Raw genomic sequence first — 21,439 nt, 5'->3', positions numbered from 1 at the left:
ACGTCCAAACCAGCCAAATGGACTTGACATGGTTAAGTTAGAATTTGATTTGTTCCATACGATATATATAACATATCCTTTCTAGATTTTCAAGGTGGCCAAACCACCACGACCACCTTTGCAATTATTTAATTCTTACCAATGCCACCAAATGTGCCACTTCTCTGTATCTTTCATGGTCACCACATGCCGCTCCCCTAGTCATGAGTTGATCTGACTTCTAGTCATACGGCCGAAGCCATTTGCTAATACTAGACTCCATTACGCATTGTTGAGACAAAACCATGATCAAGTGATGAATTTCCCAATCTGATTTATGTACAAATATATGCCATCTTCCACTCCTTTAGTGGAAAATAACCAAATGTTCAAGCAAGCATTCCTGGAATGAAGATTCGTGCAAAAACTAAAACTAAAAATAAAAAAGAAGACATGAAACATACAATTGAGAGAGAGCTATACAACCCCCTGGAGATTATGGGTTAGGGTAAAGCTCCAAACTAGCACATCAAAAATACCCAAAAGAAGAGATTACATTTGCATCCTTCTCTTGGGGTAAATTGATCAGAGAGGGGAAAAAAAAAAAAAAACCATCAGAAGAACCAGAAAAAGAAAAAAGAAAATAAAGGAAAAACAAAAGTAAATAAAGAAAAATGGGAAAAAAAGAAGAAAAAGATAAAAAAAGGACCCTATAGTTAAAAAGGTTTCCTATTGTCTTTGCAAGTCGGGTTTATATATGAGTCCGCTAATGAAGGGTGCTACAGCAGCTAGTAATGCCTTGGGGCGCTCTTCATGTGGAAGGTGGCCACATCCAGATATCGCAACCAGTCTCTGCATGGAATCAATAATGGTAATGATAAGATCCAGTGATTATAAAAGTTTTTTTTTTTTTTTTTTTCCCACGTTCTATCAAAATAAAAATGTCTTTGTTAAGGAAATTCTACTGTTATCTAGGAACCCTAGTTTAACAAGATAGTGTGAAAAAAGAAGGCCCCTGGGGATTTTTGGGAAGTAGCAATTAAGAGGGTTCTCAATGTGTGACACCAGCGGTCCTACGAGACTGAAATGCTCTCCACTCCCCAAGACATTATCCAACAAATTTGGTTGATAAGTAATAGAACAAGGAAAGAAAGATACTTACAGAATTTGCTAATTTTGAAGCCATAGCTTGAGAAGATTTAAGAGATACAAGGGCATCTTCAGCTCCGGCAATAACCAACACCGGCATGTCTTCAACTGCTTTTAGCAATGATTCTGCATTTTGTGGTGAAAGGACTGTCTCAGATGACAGTCTACCAATCTCATGAAGTGCTTCATCCCAACCTTCTACCCATAGGGGTGCCTGGTAACGTTCCAAGCAATTCAACTTATGATTAACAAACTGAAATTTATAACCAATGGTAGTAAAATCACCAATTTCTGGAGCTGTGCATTCAGCTTAAATCTAAGCCAACCACAGTTCAAGTGCAGCAAGAAAGGATAGTTTAGGATGAAAAACCGAGATTGTTCTTAACAAAAAAAATATTTTTTTAAGAGGATGGCAATGGCACTATCCTCCACCAGACTGCTTCTGGAATAGTTAAAACAAGGTGGAATCACCGGAAATGAAACATCAAGCAGACCAAATTTTCACACCTCACACAAGATTGATGGGTAATTGCTTGCCCTCAAATTCATGGAGTAGATGAATTAATCTAAAATGTACTATTTCTTTACTATAATATATCAAACACTCAATTTTGTTTACAGTCTTGGAGGAAGTCTCTGAAACCAGTGTTTCCAAATGAGTAAGTTTGCATGTCATTTTCACAAGGGGAAAAAACTTGATGGCATTATTTAAAGTCATGCTTTCACGTATAGTTAACATATCAATGGTTTATATTACTCCAAAATCCTTCAGTAATCTGTGACAAAGAAACAATTTACAAATACAAACAACCTCAATTTCAAAATTCAATGAAAAAATTAGTGTCAACATTCCCTGAAATTTGCTTTCATTTCACATATGGATTGGATTCCCCACACTTAATTCCTAACAGCCAATCAAAAACATCAAAACTACACTTCCAACCTAGAATAGTTAAGCGTATTCAGATTTTCTTCGTCAATTCAAGTCCATGAGAAGCCAATATTTCCAGTAATAATAGGATGCTAATAATTTGCTTGAAGATGTCATGACCCATAAGTCCATCAACAAAGTATGTAAACTGTCTGAATTGCACCATGCCATTCTACAACTTCTCTTTTTTTCTTTTCTTTTTTGTTTATAGGTAAAAATAAAAAATAAAAAAAAATAAAAAAAATATGTAAACAGAGACCATGCCATTCTACAACTTTTAAGACAATAACATGCAAAGAAAACTATCCATGGTTTAAAAAAGGTGCAGACATACCTTGTAGAGATTCAAAATCTCTGTTGTTAGCTTGGAAGCATCATACCATGCACGCCGATTAATCACTTGAGCGATTTCTGCTCGCAGTAGAGGCCGAACCAAATGCTTCTTCCCAAGTGAAGTGTGCAGAAGAATCCTTGCAAAGGATGGAATCACCTCTCTTGTCAAGTTAACACTTAGCAATACCACACCTTGAATCACAACCTGAATGATGCAATGAACGGCTAAGAACTTTCCTGGCTATAAGTTCTGAATAAAGTATGTGGTCTTATTCATCCAAACTGTTTGAAAGAGGCCTAGGTTACCTCTAATAACTGACCGTATAATTTTCAATTAACAAAATAAGCAATCAACCCACAACCAGAGCTGTTACAAATGCTCATAACAGTTACTTTGTTTGGATTGAGAGAGCATCTCAACTCATCTCATCTAATCATTATAACTTTTACAAACTCCTACACAAAATACAATAAACAATTCAACTTTTTTAAATCTCAAAACAAAAATAATATTTAAAAATAATACTCTAACAATATTTTATTCAACTTTCATCTCATCTCATCTCAACTCAACTCACTATCCAAACCTACCCGTAAGTCCATTCCTAAAGGAAATAAAAATATTAGATGTCACAAAATATTATCTTTTGAACAGTTTCCCTCCAAACTAGGTTGGAGAAAATTTCCTTGAACCAATTTAATTGTCATGTGTCCCTTGAGCATGTGAGAAGCACTTGTTTTTTAAAATAAAAGGACACATGACAATTGTTAAACTTAGAATTTTATGCTTAGTAGACACTCGTCATTTTTAAAGATGGATTGAAATAAACATCCTTCAATCCAATTTAAAGGAAACCTCAGTCCTTGTCTCCTTTTTTTTTTTTTTTTTATCAGTAAACAAATTTTTATTGATCAAGAGTACGCAAAAGCCCCTTGTCTTTTTTTATTCCCCTGAAAGGTGACCGCATCTTTTTTGTCCAAAAGGTGAACACAACCCTCCAGCCCAACCTTTAGTGTGTAAAGACATTTAATATGGAACAGAGGAGATTACTCACATTGAAAGAATTCATTGATGTTTGGACTCTTTGTGCAGCCTTTAAAGCAAGTAGGCCTCCATCATCATGACCAACAAGAACTACAGACGAAAACCCCATCTCAGAGCAAAAGGAAATGAGCAGATCTACCTGAAACATTAAATAATCCAACATTTAAAATAATAATTTTCCCATAACATGGAGAGTAAAGACGATGAACATACAAACTTTGTGGAGAAAAGACCAAGATAGCAATGCTACAGGATCACTAGATTTAGTTCCAAAACTCCAAATATGTTAACAAACAAGCATTAAGAAGAGATGTTGAACCCATAATGAAAGTGGGAACCTAGCCCATGGGATAATATTAGCATGGTTACAACAACATAGAATAAGAAACCGATAATGAACACGGGACCTAGCCCATGGGATAATATTGGCATGGTTACAACAACAAAGAATAAGAATATATAATTACCTGACTCTCAAGCTGGAAAGGATTAGGCAATTCTTTTTCCTCCCAGCCCTCCCGTCGCGGTCTTGATGTTAATCCCCAACCAGGTCGATCAAAAGCAGCAACTGTGCAACCAACCTGTCGAGCCAGCACCCCCATCACATGCCTCCATGAGAAGACACCACCCCCAAATCCATGCACTAGAACAATACCAAACTGGCCATTTGCCTGCAAACCCCCCTCTAAAGTTGCAGAGTTAAACCTATTAGCTTCAACCTCCTCACCAGTGTCATCTAGGCTCAAGACAGGGATTTCTTCAGAAAGAACAGGAATTGTAGAACCATCCAGTAGTGGAGCATGTAGTGAAGAGCCATGAAACTGATTGCTGTAGCTCCTGTGAAGTTGAAACTGACTTTTTGACAACATACTCACCGGATGCCCGTCAAATCTTGGCCTTCCCATGACCATTTTCGGGGAGCTGCAGATAGGATTGGGTTCGAGAAAGGTGATGGAGGATAACGAACGAGGTGGAGAGCCAGGAAAACAGAGCTTGTAATGTAGAGTAAGCCCACAGCATGTTATGAATAAACTGTCAACGTCGGCGAGTAACCTGATAGGGAGTTCCCCTTCATCATGAGGTGACCCTAAAGGCCTTCGCCTCATTTCACTGTCACTTTTAGGAGTCTTGCCTCCAGAGGGAGTGGGAGACCTTGGGACCTTCTGGAAGCCATAAAAACCATTTTTGCATGAAAGGACCTGTTAATTTGATATGAAGAGTAGTCAGCAAAATAGTACAGATTTTATGTATCCATATAAGAGCATTAGCATTGGATTATGGATAATATCTAGCAAGCACATTTTTAGCCAAAAACTACAGAAACAACCCCTCATTGGATTATGTATTTTTTTTTTTTGGCACCGTGTGTCCAAGAACAAAGTCTAGCAAGCACATTTTTAGCCAAAAACTACAGAAACAACCCCACATTGGATTATGTTTTTTTTTTTGGCACCGTGTGTCCAAGAAAAAGTCCCGACTAATTCCGGGGGTACACAAACCATCGGCAAGGAGTTTCCCGCAAGTGCACCTTGACACGTTCTTAACTTCATCTACAGTAACCAATACTGTGGCTTATGTAAATGAGTATTTTATTATTACATTCTTTAATCACTACAATTTCTCATGACTTTCTTTTCTGATTTATCTACCACACTTTAGTTCTTATAATTATTCTATATCTAATGATCAATGCACCAATGCAATGCACTCAAGAACTTCATATAGACCATATAAGAATAAGCACTACCAAATAAAATTCAAGGGAATGTTTGAAAAATAAAATGTAAGACAATAAAAACTATTATTTCTAAAAATTCATATAATGAGAATTTTGTTATTATATATGCTCCTAAAAATTCTAATATACTTTGGGTTTGCAGAACAAGGAGATTGATATTATCATAATAACTTCTAAAGTCAACCAACATCAACTTTAGAACATATTCTTCTGTGTTTGCAGCACATAAAAACCATCATTGTTTTATTCACTCGATTAGATATGGCATAGTGACATCTCACAATTACAATGTCCGTAAATAAAAACTATCATTATTTAAAAATTACCGTTAAAAAAAAAGATTGTAAATAAAAAGATGTTTAGATGGAATAATAGATATGACTGTTGGATTTTAAAACATGACTGTTTTATATGTTTAATAAGAAAAATAACAAAAAATTATTAACAAGATTTTTATTTAGAGAAACCAATGCCAATGCTCTAAACACTCCAATGAAAAATTCTGACAATAATTAGGACAGCAAAGTTGCATAAAGTAGTTTTATAGAGGGAAACAAATGCACCAACTTGAAGGTCTCATGTGAAGGAAGACATATCATAAAATTGATAAGAACACATTCAATCACTTAAAGGAAATATTTACGAGACTTTTCACAAGTATGTTACATCTTGATAAGCAAATATGTTATAAAAATTGCAAGCTTATACCTAAAAAAAAAAAAAAATTGCAAGCTTACTGCTTCAGGGTCAACTCTAAACAAGAGCTTTCTCCGTGCTCTGCAGCTTGTTCTGTATGCAACCACGGTATGGCCAAGGGCAAAGACTACGGATGACAGAAACAAGACGGGCATTCCCCATGACTTCTTCAAATGAAGCTTCTGCCTGGAGAGGGAAGAAGAGGCTTCGGCCTCAATCTGAGAGTTAACGGTGAAAACACAAGCCTTAACTGAAAGGAGAAGAATTGAGAGAAATGAACAGAGAGTCACAGTTCCAAGGTATGGACCATGCGAGAGAGAAGGGGCATCACACATTGAATAAACACCTGCAGTCACAAGACGCTAGATAAGCAAATTAATGGAATGGAAAATAAATTGGCGCTGCCATATAAATATTGAAAGGGAGAAAAAAATGGTGCGGTTTCCATCAGTTTCTATACGATTCTGTTTATCAAATTCCATAGCATTTGGTCAATGAAACATATCGGTAAAAACTACACTTAAAACAAATTGAATATGGTATCAGAAAAATGAGGCTTCATTCCCCACTCGCGACCATTCGAAAATATAAACAATTTCTATCTGACCTTCTTGTACTTCCGTGGAACCAAACATAAAATTATAAAGATATCGCTATTAATATGGATTACAGAGTGAAATAGAGTTTTTCCGTAATAGAAAGAGATTAAAAGGTTAAAAACAGTCGAAAATGAGGTTTTCCTTCTCTTCTTCTGGATCGAAGAAACCAAAAAAGAAAGGAAGTACAGTTATTTCCGAAAGCTTGTTGTATCTCTCTTTTCCCATATTGTCTCAGCAACCAAACATAGGCTGCAATTTAAAACCAAAAACAAGAACAAAACAAAAAAACACAAATTCATAGCTGGAAAAGAAAATATATATATATTTTGAAAGAAAAAATGATACACGTAGTTTTGAATTTTGGTCCCTTGAAAAACCGGTAAATTGAATATCAAAATACAATTTAAAATTGAAATAAAAAATGTAAAAGTTGGAAAAGAAAAGCGTAGAACATAGAGAATCATACAGATAATGATAAGAGATCTGACAACGGAGACGAAAGGAATATCGGTCAAGGAGCTCTTGAAAGCGTATCGACGAAAGTGCTCTTTGAAACCGTAGCAACGGAGACAGGTAAAGCTCGAGATCAGAACACATGGAACCAGCACGTCCCCTAAGGCCACAAGCAAAGGTAGCGACGAGACCAGCAGCGAAACCATCATCGCCACCATGAAGAATAGAGTCCGTAATACCCTCCGAAGCCTCTCCAGCCCTCCTTTCGCCATGACAAATCTGACGGTCCTGAATGAAGGTACTTTAAATATGTAACGGCAACGTTATACGCACAAATCTCGTTAAATATGTGTATATCTCTCTCTCAGTTTGATCGGACGGTTGCGGCTCCTTGATGTGAGACTTCGAGGGCGGGCGGAAACCCTGGCCGATAAAACAAGAAAGTAATCCACCGGCGGAAGATATTGGCCATTTCAGAAATTTTCCCGGCGAGAGAAGGGGACGAATGGTAATTCACGGCTTCGTGGAGGAATTCGAGGGCAGGGTTCCAGAAGCCTCTCACGGAGAGAGGGAGAGAGATTTTGAAGTCAAAAATTCAGAAGGCCATTGTTGTCAAAAGTTCGACTGCTCTCTGTTTTCCCCTCTCTCTCTCTCTCTCTCTCTCTCTCTGTTTTTTGTATTTGTTGCGTCTTTTTGTGTTTTTAAAGTTTTGTATTTGTTCTATCAAACAAAAAAAAAAGTTTTGTATTTGTTTCATTATTTTTTAATTAACTGTTTATTATAAATTATTAGGGCTACTTAAATAATTAGCATAGTTTTCATCGTTAACCAAATGTTCCGTCCGAGAGAGGAAATGTATTGCAAATTCTAATTTTTTGAAAGAATTGCTAATTTTATTTTAAATTGACATCTATAATTTACTATTCACATCACTTAAATGATAAAATTTAATTAATAAAATTTAAATTTTTAAATATTTTTTTAATTAAATTATATTATATAAATACAAATAAAAATCTTTAATTAAATTCATCATACCTTTTTTTATTAATTCAGTATTGTCATCTCTTTTGTTGATATAATACCAAAGTTTTAAATATATTTTAGTGTCTGTTTTAATTAACATAGTAAAACGAAATATTTTAATATCGGTATATTTTGATACACCGTTTTGAAATAATAATTATATGAATAATTATATATAAAAATTACATTCCAAAATACTGAAAAATAAATTAACAAGTTAAAATTTTCAATAATACTTAAGATTAAGTGATTTGATTTAAGGATTAACTATGTAATGAGTTATTAATTAGACTTCTTTTTTAAGACTTGTTATTTATGATGCAATTCTCTCATAAAATCTATATTAAGGAATACAAGATAAAATAGATTGGAAAATACAGTTGACAGCTTATCAATACCTCCCAAAATTATTTATGCTGAAGCGAAAGACCTGACTGCCTAACAGTCTTAAAAAACCCCTATCTTCTTTTTATTTTTATCTTTTTTAATTTTTTGAGTATGAACATGGCGTTTCAGTATTTTGAAAGAGTTTTGTTATATACAAATACAGTTGCGCACTAATCTGTATATCAATACTGATTTATTTATACTTAAGATTTAAATTAATATTATTTTTAATAAAATTTAGTTTTTGACCAATCACATTATATTAATATACATATTAATATATAATTGTACTTGTAATTATATTTTTCCATTTTAAAAAACCAAAAACCAGGAATAGGGATTAGCTATTTACACTCAAATCTAATAAATTCTGAAATTAAAAAAAATAAAATAAAATAAAAAAATAAAGAGATAAATCAGGACTCGTCGGGTAGAGAAATTACGAATTACAAATTTACACTTGAATCAATGTTCCGAAAAAAAAAATGAAATATGATTTGCACCTCACGAATGGAAGGAGTACTGGAGGTGCCGTCATGGTAGGAGAAAAATAAATGTCAAGAGCACAGTTTTGTCCCCCTTTTCAAAATATTTACCAAACTACCATTACCTTCAAATGCAACAAAATATGTATTTTGACCGAAATATTGGAATAGTCTAGAACCAACAAAATTTGAGCCGAAATGGAATAGCCAATTAACCCATATCAATTACTGTTTTAATAGGAAAAATTCTGATCATTTTAGCTAGAACAGAACAAAAATAAAAACAATGAATAATACCCCTCATCTCGGGATAATAAATAAATAATTTTTTTCAATTTTTCTAAATTTTTTGATTTTTTGAAAGAAAAACATATTTACCATTAATCAATAAATGTTACATAATCTGACATTTAAAACAAACTATCAATAACATTAGGATTATCTTCAATCTAACATTGATCTCCTTCCTTTTTTACTACTAACTTAATTTTCTAAATTGGTAATTGGGTATAAAATTATATTTCCAATCTCATTTGTTTATACACTAAATATGCTATTGACACGTATTTATGATTATTTTTAAGTAAATTTTTTTAAAAATCAATATAATATAGAGGCTCTGTTATATTAAAAAAATTATAATAAAATCTTCATATTGTATAAAAATATAATAGTAATAATAATACAAACTATTTGAAAAAAAAAAAAAAAAAAAACAGGAGCGAGAAAATCAAGAACGTGACCGTTAAGCGGTGGAAGTAGATCGTGGTCGGGACCAGAAATCTAAAATAATACCCCCCCCCCCCATGCCATACCCAACCCAACACCCGAGGGTCACGTCACCATCCCAACCATCAGTACCTCGATCATAGATCACAGAGCCCACAGGGTCCCACCTCTGCCCCTCACCCAAAGCATGTTCTCTTCCTCCCTGAAAGACACGTGTCTAAACCGTACAGCCTGTAAAAGATGCAGCTGTTGTGTGGGGCCCAACGGGAGTAGAAGACGCAACGGTCGGATTATTATTATTTTTTAAAAACTAGAGAATATAGGCGAACTGGCACAGCACGGCACAAGCCGACGAAGGAGTTTCGGGGGTTCGGCCCCCAAAAAATTAAACAACTGGTAGATGGGGGCGGTAATGGTACCGTCGGTTTGATTCTGGTAAAGGAATGACATAGGGGGAGGTCGGGGGGATGGGCCTAATCCTGACCAAGCTTACATAAGCTCTGTCACATTTACGCACGCAGCTGCCACTTTCCCACTTTTTGCCTCAACCCCCAACTTACTAACTTCCAACACATTGGCCCACCGATGTTAGTTTTTTTTTTTTACCGGTTCCTTCTCTTTTTTCATTTTTTTTACTTATTATTTTTCTTAAATTCTATTGATATGTTAAGAATATTTTATATTATATTTTAATAATAGCAAAGAAGTCTATGAGTAATTTATAAATAGTAATAAATTATTTATAAATAATAATAAAATAGTATAAAAATATCTGAAAACAGTTATATTTGCAAATATATTCTTAATTATTGGAGATAGAATTCTTATAACTCGCAAAGAAAATAATAAAAGGCTTATTTGTAATGTTATCAGCTATTTGGCTTCAGTCTCGTAGTTTATATGATCGCTGGCAGAGGCTATATTATTAAATTTACCAAAGAAAGAAGGGGAATAGAAAAGTAAGAATAAGTAATTTTGATAAATATTATTAGAGGATTGCTATTGTTACAGAGAGATTATATAAAAGTAATCTCACTAATTAATATGACTTTATATAATCTATCAGATCTACTTTACAATAAAAATAATTCTATAATCTAACAAATCACATCAAGTCATATTAATTTATGCGATTATTTTATGTAATCTATTTGTATCTAGAGTATTTCTTTTTTAGAAAAGCCTCACATATGGCAATGGTAAATCTAGTGTGCGAATAAAAATAACAAAAATAAGTCATAACACCACACCTCAAGGACACCAAAACATGAACAAATGACATCTCATCTATCAATTTTTTTTTTTTCTTGACAAAAAAGGATAGGAGGGGACGATCATATATGGCTTCCTTAACAAGACGTGACCATAGTAGCACCCAACTCTTTAGAAAGCTAAACAATAGGGGCCTAAATAGCAAAAATCGTAAGCACTCCCTATAAGTTCAAACTTGAGTTATAGCTTGACCCTAACCTCGTAAGGGTATCAATGGTTCATGAGCACTTTCTGTTGTGGGATTCAACCTCAAGACCTAGTGCCAATTGACAAATTCATGGACCACCAAACCATCACTCTTACCGGTGTCTCATTTGCCAAGTTGCTCATGAGTAATCTTTTACCATTAAACTAACTGTCTTTTAATAATATAATTCCCATTTAAAAGGAGACAAAATTATCAAATAATAAATTATATAAATGTGCTACTGTCCATTTAACAAAAGTAGGTTTATAAACTTACATGAACTTATATTATACATTTTATTATAATAAAAGTTATTTTATAATCTAATAGATCATATCAAGTCACGTCAGCTTATAAATTTATTTTTATAAAAAAAAAATTATGGCTAAAACATTACTATAAACTCTAAGCCATAAACAAAGAATGAGAATTTTTGGATTCAAAGTTAAAAAAAAAAAATCCCGATAATAGTTACAGTCATGAATGCATAAGCGCCGAATAATCACTTTGAAAAAAGTAAATAATACAAGACTCACATGAAAAGAAATTAAATTTTTAGTAGTAGACCCATTCTTTTTTAAAACGACTACTTAGCACTTGCGTACTCCATAATTATATGTAGCGGTACTCTAAAACAATAAACACTCATCATAAAAGAAGAAAGGAGAAATTGGTAAAATTGGCATGGTAATGAAAGTGCTTCTTTTCTTTGCTTATAGGGGTGAAAGAAAATTCAATGAACTGGCAAATCGAATCGGATTGGATCGGACCAAACCGGTAAGTTTGGTTCAGTACTGAATTTGGTTTGGTCTATTACCTATTTTATTTTTTCTCAAAACTGGTCAAAATCGTTCCGGTTCTATTTTTATATTTTAACACCAGACCAGATTGGTTCATATATATATTAATTTTTTTATATTATATAAAATATTTTTATATGATTTTTATATTATATATAATTATATATAAAATAATTTTGTATTATATGATAAATTACTAATTAATATAATATTAAATTTTAAAATCATATATCACTATAGTTTATTGTATTAATACGTATGCTAATATTACATCATTATATATTATAATATACTATTATATCATTGTATTATATATTATAATATATCACTATAGTCTATAATACAATTATAATATACTAGATATATTAGAAAATTGGACCGAAACAAATAAAATAGGAAATATCGATTTAGGATGTAACCGGTACAATATTGAATTTTTAAATTTCAAAACTGGTATATATCGACAGTTATAAAATATGTCTAAAATCGGACAAAGCTGGACCGATAACACCTCTATTTACTTATATATCCATTGACATTCTGAATAGTATTAAATATAGTTATGAAATATGCAAGCACCGTATAAGTATTTTGAAAAAGAGTGGATATTTACTATTAAAAAATTAATTAACTTTTATGTAGGCATGTATTTATTCAATTTTTTTAATTAATTATATGATATTTAAGCATTCCACGAATTCAAATATCATTTCTCTTCAAATATATATTTGAAAGTGTAAAGAATCCTTTGAGAATCATCCCGATTAATTTCTCGAGAAAGACATTGGTAACGATCGATCTCCTTGACCTGGCTTGTACCCAATATACTATCTACAATATTACTACTATATATATCTGCAAAATATGGCGTCCGTACGATTCCCCTCAATAAATATTGAATACTATCTTCTTCTTCTTCTTCTTCAGAGAAAGTCAAAATAATTGAAAACTTTGCCCTGCTTGTTTACGGGACAAAAGGGTGACTTAGACATGAAAAAATGGGACATAAAGTCAAGTTCAAGATAAGAATATCTGAGCCAGCCTGTCGATTCAACTTGGTGCTGATGTCGCATGGGCCCTCCTCCATCTTCTCTTCCAACACTATAAGAGAAGTGGACTTTTGTGACTAAATTTTAGTGACCAAAAAGATTATTTCCTACAAAAATTGTGAGAAATAGTCATTTTGATCATTAAATTTTAATTACAAAAATCCATTTCTCTTGTAGTGCAAGTAGATAATCTGAACAGAGACAGATACCATGTCCATGATTTGTTAGATAATACGAGATAATCATTCATGTTTTTGTTCCAACCCAATTCTACTGGGAATATATAGAAATTTATTCACAAAATATTGAACTTCCCTACTCCCTGGACAGGGGCCACGGTCGATGAATCATTGATAAATCAACGTCAGTTTTTATGGTGGTTAGATTTACAAATGGCCAGAATTCTTAGTTCTAAGTTATTTGGACAATACAAAAGACATCAGATGTATGGAAGACAGGAATTTTAGTTATAAAAATGGTCCAGAACCATTAATGTTGTGGTGTTCTGTTCACTGTTTGATTTGATCTGATGAAATTGGTTTAATCCTTGTGTATTTTGGAGGTTAATGATGATGAATTGAATTCCTAATCACTATTATTTCGTTTGTTGAAATTTTGGCCTTTTCAATGTCAAAATCCAATTAAGGGAACGTCCTATCCTAGTGGACACCATCAACATGAGTGGTTGATAACTTAAGAGAGGGGGGGTGCTTTTCCATCTTGACAAAGATGGATCTTTCAGTGATCACCCGTAGAATAATTCCACTATGCAATTAACATGAATAATCATCAATTACAAGGTAGAGGGTGGAGACTGTCTCAACTCACAAAGTTACAACTCAGAAATTCAACTTTTCTTGCAACCCGTGGGCGGGAGTGAGTTGTACACAATTATTATATGTAAGACAGTTTAAAATTTTTTGAAATGAGGAAGCAGAAAGCTTGATCAAATGGAATTATAGTTGGTGGTCTCCTTTGTACACTTTCTAGCCACCAACTGTGATAACAATCCTAGGGAAACATATATCTGCAAGTCTCTTTGGAGTTTTCCCTTTAAATTAACGATGGTTTTAATTTAATTTAATACTCATAGGGGAAAAAAGAAAGAACTTCTGGTTTTGATAATGATGTCCATAAACAAAGTCTCAACTTTGTACAACTTGGGACAACGACATATCTAAAATTCAAGATTGCCTGAATAGGGTGGCACTGTATTGGTTATAGTCAGGCTGCTAATCTGGCAGGATTGTCTTCATCGCAGACGATGCAATTACAGTACCTCATTAGCATCTAACTTTTCATATTGGTTTACTTATTTTTAATGCCCAAGTACTCGATCGGCATTACCAAGAGACTATTCACAAAGTTTTTTTTGTCAATTTCGTCGCCTTAAGATAGTCAAATAGATGAGTCATGACAGCATGCATAGCCGTTGTTATTGAATCTTACAATTCTACAGCATGACAAAGTTGATCAGATGACAACTCTTAAGACATGTAAATTTCATGAAATTCCGGAGCTGTTTAAGGCCATTTGAATTTAAAAAGCATCTCATTATTACAACCTTATCAAATTTTTATATAAAATATATTAAATAATTTAATTTTTTCAAATTTTAAATCTTAAAACATAATATTCTAAAAAGATTTTATTTAACTTTAATTTTTCATCTAAAACCATCTCATAATTCAAACCAGTACTAAATACATATATCCTTTTTAAGTTGAAAGTAATTTTATAGGTTATTTTATAAAAATATTCTTAATTTAAAACATCTTTATGTAAAAAATTGTGAAAACTGTTATATGTGTATTATTTTCCATTTCTAAATATTAATTCCTCTATACCCATCTCTCCGATTTTATAAGTCTGAGATTTCTGTCTTTTCATATTACGTATTCAAATTACCATAGATTCTGCATGCTTCTATCTTTGCAGAAATCCCGAAATAAGAAGAAATAGTACAATAATATTTGGGTCATTTTCCTTCTTGATCGCAATAAGCATCTTTAATGAATGGGCCACGATGGCCATGTTAGTTGGAAATTGACAGGCTATTAAAGACTCTAATAAGTTCAGATCAAATGTTAATGTTAGCAAAAGTTGATTGACAGATAGAAAGCTATAATAGATATGAGGGCCACCGTCCAATCCACAACCAAAATCACTATCAAATCGCAATATCCTAAGGTGCGCCTTTACGCCGGCGTTACTAATCACCTCAAACGAGAAAAAAAAAATGTCCCAAAAGATCAGTAGGATCGCGGCATCGACAAAGTAAAACCAGGCCTAGGAGAAGAAGTTGTGTCAAACAAATGGAGCTGTGGCAGGAAAATTAATGGTTAATTTGGGTTTGAAGTGAAGCAGAGAATTCCTCACGGGTAAGGTTGTAGTACAAGGATTTTGCATTGTTTGGTTGGTAGGATTTCTGGGAAATTTAGGACTGGAAAATAGAAAGTATCCCCACCAAAACGATTCAAAGTCATTGGAGGTCGTTTTCATAGAGGTGGGAGGTCTATATATATATATATATATATCTACGATTCTATTTATCATGATGGCCACAATTCAATAAAATAGGTGAGACAAGAATCAGTTGATCCACATGAGAGTAGGGCTGTGCCATTAGGAGAAGAAACCACCCCTTGGCAACAGTACCATCTTCTTCTAAAAAAGTCTCTACTCTTTACTTATTTTTTTCTAAGAAAAATATTGCTAAAATTGTTTTTTTTTTTCCTTTTAATTTTACGCGTTGGTTCAAATTTTGGATTTGGAGTGGGGAGATTTTATTTTTTGGGCTTCGGGATTTTGAAATTTCAAAAGGAACCGGGGGCCAGAAAGCATGCCGAGATCTGATGGGGCTCCGTAATCCCTATACTTGGGCATTTAATTCACAAGCAACTCCATCAAAGGGTTTTTTGGGGTGTCAGTGGAAAGGTAGAGTACTATCCATTATTTTAAGTCTGAACTGAAAGTCGTTTGTTAAGAGAAATAAAAGGTACTACGAGTGGGAAAGCATAGCTGCTTTTGAGTGGAGTCCCCCTTTTATTTTTTATTTTAAATATTTTAGTCATAAAAAATTATATAAATATAATCGTATAAATTGACGTAATTTAATATAATTTGTCATATTATAAATTTATTTTTATTATAAATTAAATTTAAGAGATCAGATAAAATCACGTTAATTTGTAAAATTATTTATATATATATATATATTTTTTTATAGATGTAGCACTAATTTTTTTGGAACATATTTGTAGTCATGAGAAGTCTTTCGTCTGAAATTTTGTAATCTTCATGATCTACACCTGTCATGCTTATCTGATATATTTCAAGTAGTACTTATGATCATTTAAGCAGTTTATATATATAAAAAATCACTTAAAATGTATTATATTAACAAGTATGATTAGAGATGACAAGTATTTAAGATGAGATGTAATGTTGTTGCTTTTAGGCCTGCAACCCGAGCTAATTAAGCCGGGTTTCTGTCCGACCCGACCCAAATTGTACACATCAAGGCAGCAACCCAATCCAAACCGACCCACCAAAACAAAATCGGGTCGAACCCGTATGACTCGCCTGATGTTATTATTGAAAAAAAAAAAATTGAAAATGCTGAACTCGTCTTTGTCATCAGATCCAACCAGCGCTGCATCGAGTCAACCCACTCCCAAATCAACCGAGTCTCGACCCACACCCTCTAGTTCAACCATTGCTGCTCCGCCATGGTCTAGACCATCGATGCTCCCGTCTCGACTGTCTGGTCCTTGGTCCCATGTCATCAACGACGATGGTGAAGAAAGAACGAGGTGCAGGAAATGAATAGAAACAGAAATAAGAAATAGGAAATGAGCAAGAAATGAATGAGGTGGGCAGCATCACAGTAAGAACCAAACCTCATATAACTCACTCGTTCTGGAAGATAAAAGAGAATCCAAATAAATAGGGGAGAACGGAGAATCCAAATAAATAGGGAAGAATAGATTATTATTATTTTTTTTATTAGTAGAACAGAGGAAAATAGAACAAGAAAATTTTACCTCAGTTGTTTTGGGGCGATTGTATACTGAATATTTTCCTCTAATCTCCTTTAGGAGCCCTCCTTTTGTAAAAAACATGCTCTTGAGCTCGTCAGGCATAGCAGGAGAGCAGGTTGGATTTGCCAACCACATGTTGGCGCTTTTCTTCTTTGAAGGTTTGAGAAGCGGAAGTGACATCTGACATTTGGATTGACACGAGAAGGCTGGATAGCAGGGGAACGGCGATGAAGCTAGGGTTTTGAGCAGAACAGTTCGATTCAAAAAGTGTTCGGTTTTTTCGGTTTCGACCGAATATAAGTGTAGGCAACCCGTTATTTAACTTGATCCGATGAACCCGACAAAAATCGGGTGGAGCACTTTCGGATCATGCAGACGGATCGGCCCATGACTTTTTTTGCACAGGCCTAGCTACTTTATATAATTACGAATCATTTGGTGGAAAATAGAGAAAAACTTAATTGGTGGTTAATGAGTAGTACTGTAGGAAATTACACGTGTGCTCGTGTTAAGGTTTGACTGGTAGAGAGGTACACTACAACAAAAAACATTTTTTGGGACGAAATTACTTTGGGACGAATTGGAAATCGTCCCAAAAAGTGAAATTTTGGAACAAAATTTGAATTTCGTTCCAAAATAACGACGGTTATGCCAGACCGTTCGAACGCGTTCGAACGGTATTCTTAGGGATGAAATTTTTTGTCCCAAATAAGTTAACCGTTCGACCGTTAATAATTAACACTTCGAACGTTTAATTTTTACCGTTTGAACGTAATATTGGCGCGATAGGCAAAATTATTTTGGAGGGAAATTGATTAACCATTCAAACGGTAAATAATAACCGTTCGAATGATGTATATTCACCGTTCAAACGTTATTTGAATCGGTCGAACGGTGACAGGGTTTTAATTTTTTAAGTTTTTTGCCAAATTATATTTAGATTAACTAGTAATTATAAAAAATTGGTTAATTAAATAATATGAATAATCTAAATTAAGAATTAGTTTAGAAAATATAAAACAATACTATTTCATACTTAAATACTGAATTTACAAAACATAAAATATTGTCCATACAAAAAACAGGGAATAAATAAATAAAATATATCATAAAGTAATTAAGACCCCAAGTCTTTGCACACTTCCTCGACTGCAGCTATACGTTCCTCTATTTGTGTCAGTCGAGTACTGATGGTGACCTGAGTCGCAGACATGGCAGCAAACTCTGTACGAAGCTCAGACACAGCATAATGGATCTCCATACGCACTGCATCGATCACTGCTGATGTCTGCTCGCTGATCGCTGCACGCACTATGTCAGCCATCTCCTCATGAGTAACACTATGGACTGATGCCTCGGCCCGTGTAGATGTCTCTGCAGCTGCAGCTGAGACTCCATGATCTCCCGGCTGTGCATCTCTGTGAGGATCAACTGGTTCTGGAACATGTGCACGAAAATGCAGTCTCGAGTGTCCCGTGCTACGTGAGAGGGTGGTGCTGTTTATCGGTCCCATCGGCTCCCGTTTACGCTCAGCAACATCTGGCACAATACCAGCACATAGTAGATATCGGGTGATCAGGACTCCGAATGGTAGTATATCCATCGAAATGTACCGAGATTCTGATCGAATCCTATCGAATATATACCCCACCAAGTCGATAGGAATGCCACGAGCGACCCGTATCATAAATTTCGTCCGATCAATGCCAACTTCTGTCTTGTGCTGCCGAGGGTCAATGTTATTGACAATTATCAAATTTAATATATTAAAGAAAGAAGATAAATCTGCCTGTTTGATGCTCTTCGTCCCGTCATACGGTGGAGCATCTGGACCGACAACCAAATCCCTCACCTCGTGATCAGCAAGGGTATCGACCTCATCAGTATAAACTGATGCCTCCTCCTCAGCTGTCTCCGCCTCAACTGAAGGATCAAACTCTCTAGGCACCACATTCGGAAATGCATCTGGCAGCCTAGGAATACCGAGATGCTCAGCAAGTCCATCTCGTGACAATACAACGGGTACTCCTCGGACAGTGATACTGTAGGCCCCAGAATCATCTACGCTGGCACTGCTGAGTTCTCTATAGAACTCAGCAACAATGTCAATGTAGGAGACTGGCTCCCATGTTTCCTCCCGCTCATCCAAGATAGGTCCCCAACCACGATCACTGAATATTGAGGGCAATGAATGATCCTCCCAGAGAAGACTCTGGAAATCAGAAATCTTCACTGGTCGCTCCAGTGAAACTGTCCTCTCCCGAACTGGACCACTACTACTCTCACCAAGATTGCGTCGCTTACGTGCCGGTCTAGAAGTAGACATTATAATCAACCTGAAATTTATAATTACAAACTAGATATATAACATTAACAAGAAAAATACAATAAAGAACTATTTACAGTAGTTTGAAACAAATAGAAATTTAATAATATTTGATATTCTGAACAACATTATCAACAATAAATATATTTCTCAATATCAATATTAATAATATAAATATAATATTAAAAACCGTTCGAACGATTACTGTAACGGTCGAACGGTTATAGACAAACTGTTCGACCATTATGTTATATCGTTCGAACGCTACACATAGCGTTCGAACGATCTTCGTGTCGATCGAGATTCCAGACCGAGTTGACTCGGCCATTGAAATCCATGGAATCCTTCGATTCCCTGGATTTTACACCAAAATAAATGCAATAGAAACCTAAATAAACGTTCCTAACATGGATTTATGCAAATCTACCGATTATTTTGATGTATAAATCGGTTTACCCTAACTTAAACAATTAATCTATCAAAAACCTATATCTAAACGGTAAAATGCTTTAAAAATGAAAAATACCGGTAGTTAGAGGTAGAGGCTTTGAGTGGGCACTGTTGAAGGCGGCGAAGATGGTGTTCAACGGCGGAGATCGACGGTTTGGAAGCTTAGAACGGAAGAATTGGAGACATAAACATCCGTGTGCTCGTGTTAAGGTTTGACTGGTAGAGAGGTACGTAATATATGGTAGTTGAGTCTCAAACTCCAATAAATTATGGTTCAAGCCCAACTCTTTAATCTCCAATTAAATTGTAGCATATGTTATAACACAATAAACTCTGTAGTTCACGAGAAAGCTCTTTCATAAGAGACGACAAATTGCAAAGAATCTTTTACCTCTCGCCAAGACAAGAAAAAGCATGCATGCAGTATGAAGAAGTTTAAATATTATTTATTGCTTACGACGGCCTAAAATGCGCACCCATCAACATTTTGATTTCGTATATAGTTTGTTAATTAGAATGCTAATTACTATATATATATATGTAGTAATCTGGCCATTAGCAATGAAAGTCAAGTACTCAAAATCCCTAGAGTTTTATTATTATTATTATTGAACTTTAGGGTATAATTCTAGAATAAAAGAGAGATAAATACATGACATTGATCATATCATATATATTTGTTGAGTATTAATTAATATATAACGCCAAAAAATTTACACAGTTAATTAACAATAAACAGTATTGCAAACCCATTTCATAAATCTAGCTATATATATATATATATATGATCTAGCTCTTTCATATATATTCTAGAGTACTCTAGATCGAGTCTAGAGTTTAAACAAAAATTAGTACTTTAGCAATCCTAATATTTAATTATCGATCCCTGAAGACAAAGACTGCATGAAGACACTTTCTTCTCACTGCATTTTTCTCATTTTCGGCCTCCACATACAATTTCCCTACATGGGAAGAATATCGGTTTGCATGATGGTATAAGAGACTTTCTGTTACTGGCCGGGTTCTTCGTTAATTACCGATTCCGGTCCTGATGCTTTACATGCGCGCAGGTACATATATAGCAACTGAAATCACTTGAGGTCATGAGTTAATTCTTAGGGTCTAGTACTGAAATTCGAAGGGGCGCAGTACTACGTACGTACATGCATGCAGTTTATATTTTTAATTAATTAACAACTACTCATCGTTTCATTAAATGTTTCCCCATATGTACCCATGCATATCCATGAATATATCAGGACTAGTATAAAATTAGTATCAGGACTAGTTTTATTAACACAAATTAGTATCAGGACTGGTTTTATTAACACCTAAGTAAGCACCTTACACTCGATACATGAAACAATGCATGAATATATATTGATATCATGCCCCAGAGGGATCGAAAGGCTTTTATAATGAGCACATGACATAAATCATGAGTATGCATGTTAAGTGAGATCTATAATCTCCAATGATTTTTATGTCAAATGACATATAATCATTACAAGAAAAAAGGACTTTTACGACCAATTTATTGTAACAAAAAGATTATTGGTTGCTAATAATCTTTTCGTTACAATAAATTGATCGTAAAAGTCTATTTTATTTTGTACTGAATATTACTTAGCGACTAACCTAGCTGGTTAGATCAAGATAAGATGATCATGAAGGCTGGGATTAGCTCAAACATGTCATATGTGTGTGTGTATATAGTACTACGTACATAACCATTAACTAGCTAGCTAGGAATACAAAAATA

General features: G+C 34.2%; 1 protein-coding gene across 1 annotated transcript; it reads right to left on the bottom strand.

The window, feature by feature from the left end:
* Window positions 1–271: 271 nt before the first annotated feature.
* Window positions 272–7,611, bottom strand: LOC122282967. Its single transcript, XM_043095068.1, has 7 exons — window positions 6,937–7,611; window positions 5,913–6,217; window positions 3,905–4,636; window positions 3,448–3,576; window positions 2,394–2,597; window positions 1,142–1,342; window positions 272–831 (listed from the first exon to the last, which is right to left on the bottom strand). Exons 1-7 carry the CDS (start codon window positions 7,193–7,195, stop codon window positions 709–711), a joined length of 1,953 nt encoding a protein of 650 aa, XP_042951002.1. The 5' UTR covers window positions 7,196–7,611; the 3' UTR covers window positions 272–708.
* Window positions 7,612–21,439: the final 13,828 nt, after the last annotated feature.

This window comes from Carya illinoinensis, chromosome 1, assembly GCF_018687715.1.
Source record: "Carya illinoinensis cultivar Pawnee chromosome 1, C.illinoinensisPawnee_v1, whole genome shotgun sequence".
Taxonomy (NCBI): Eukaryota; Viridiplantae; Streptophyta; class Magnoliopsida; order Fagales; family Juglandaceae; genus Carya; species Carya illinoinensis.
The sequence above is the reverse complement of the archived record's forward strand: the minus strand, read 5'-3'. Positions and strand labels throughout refer to the sequence as shown.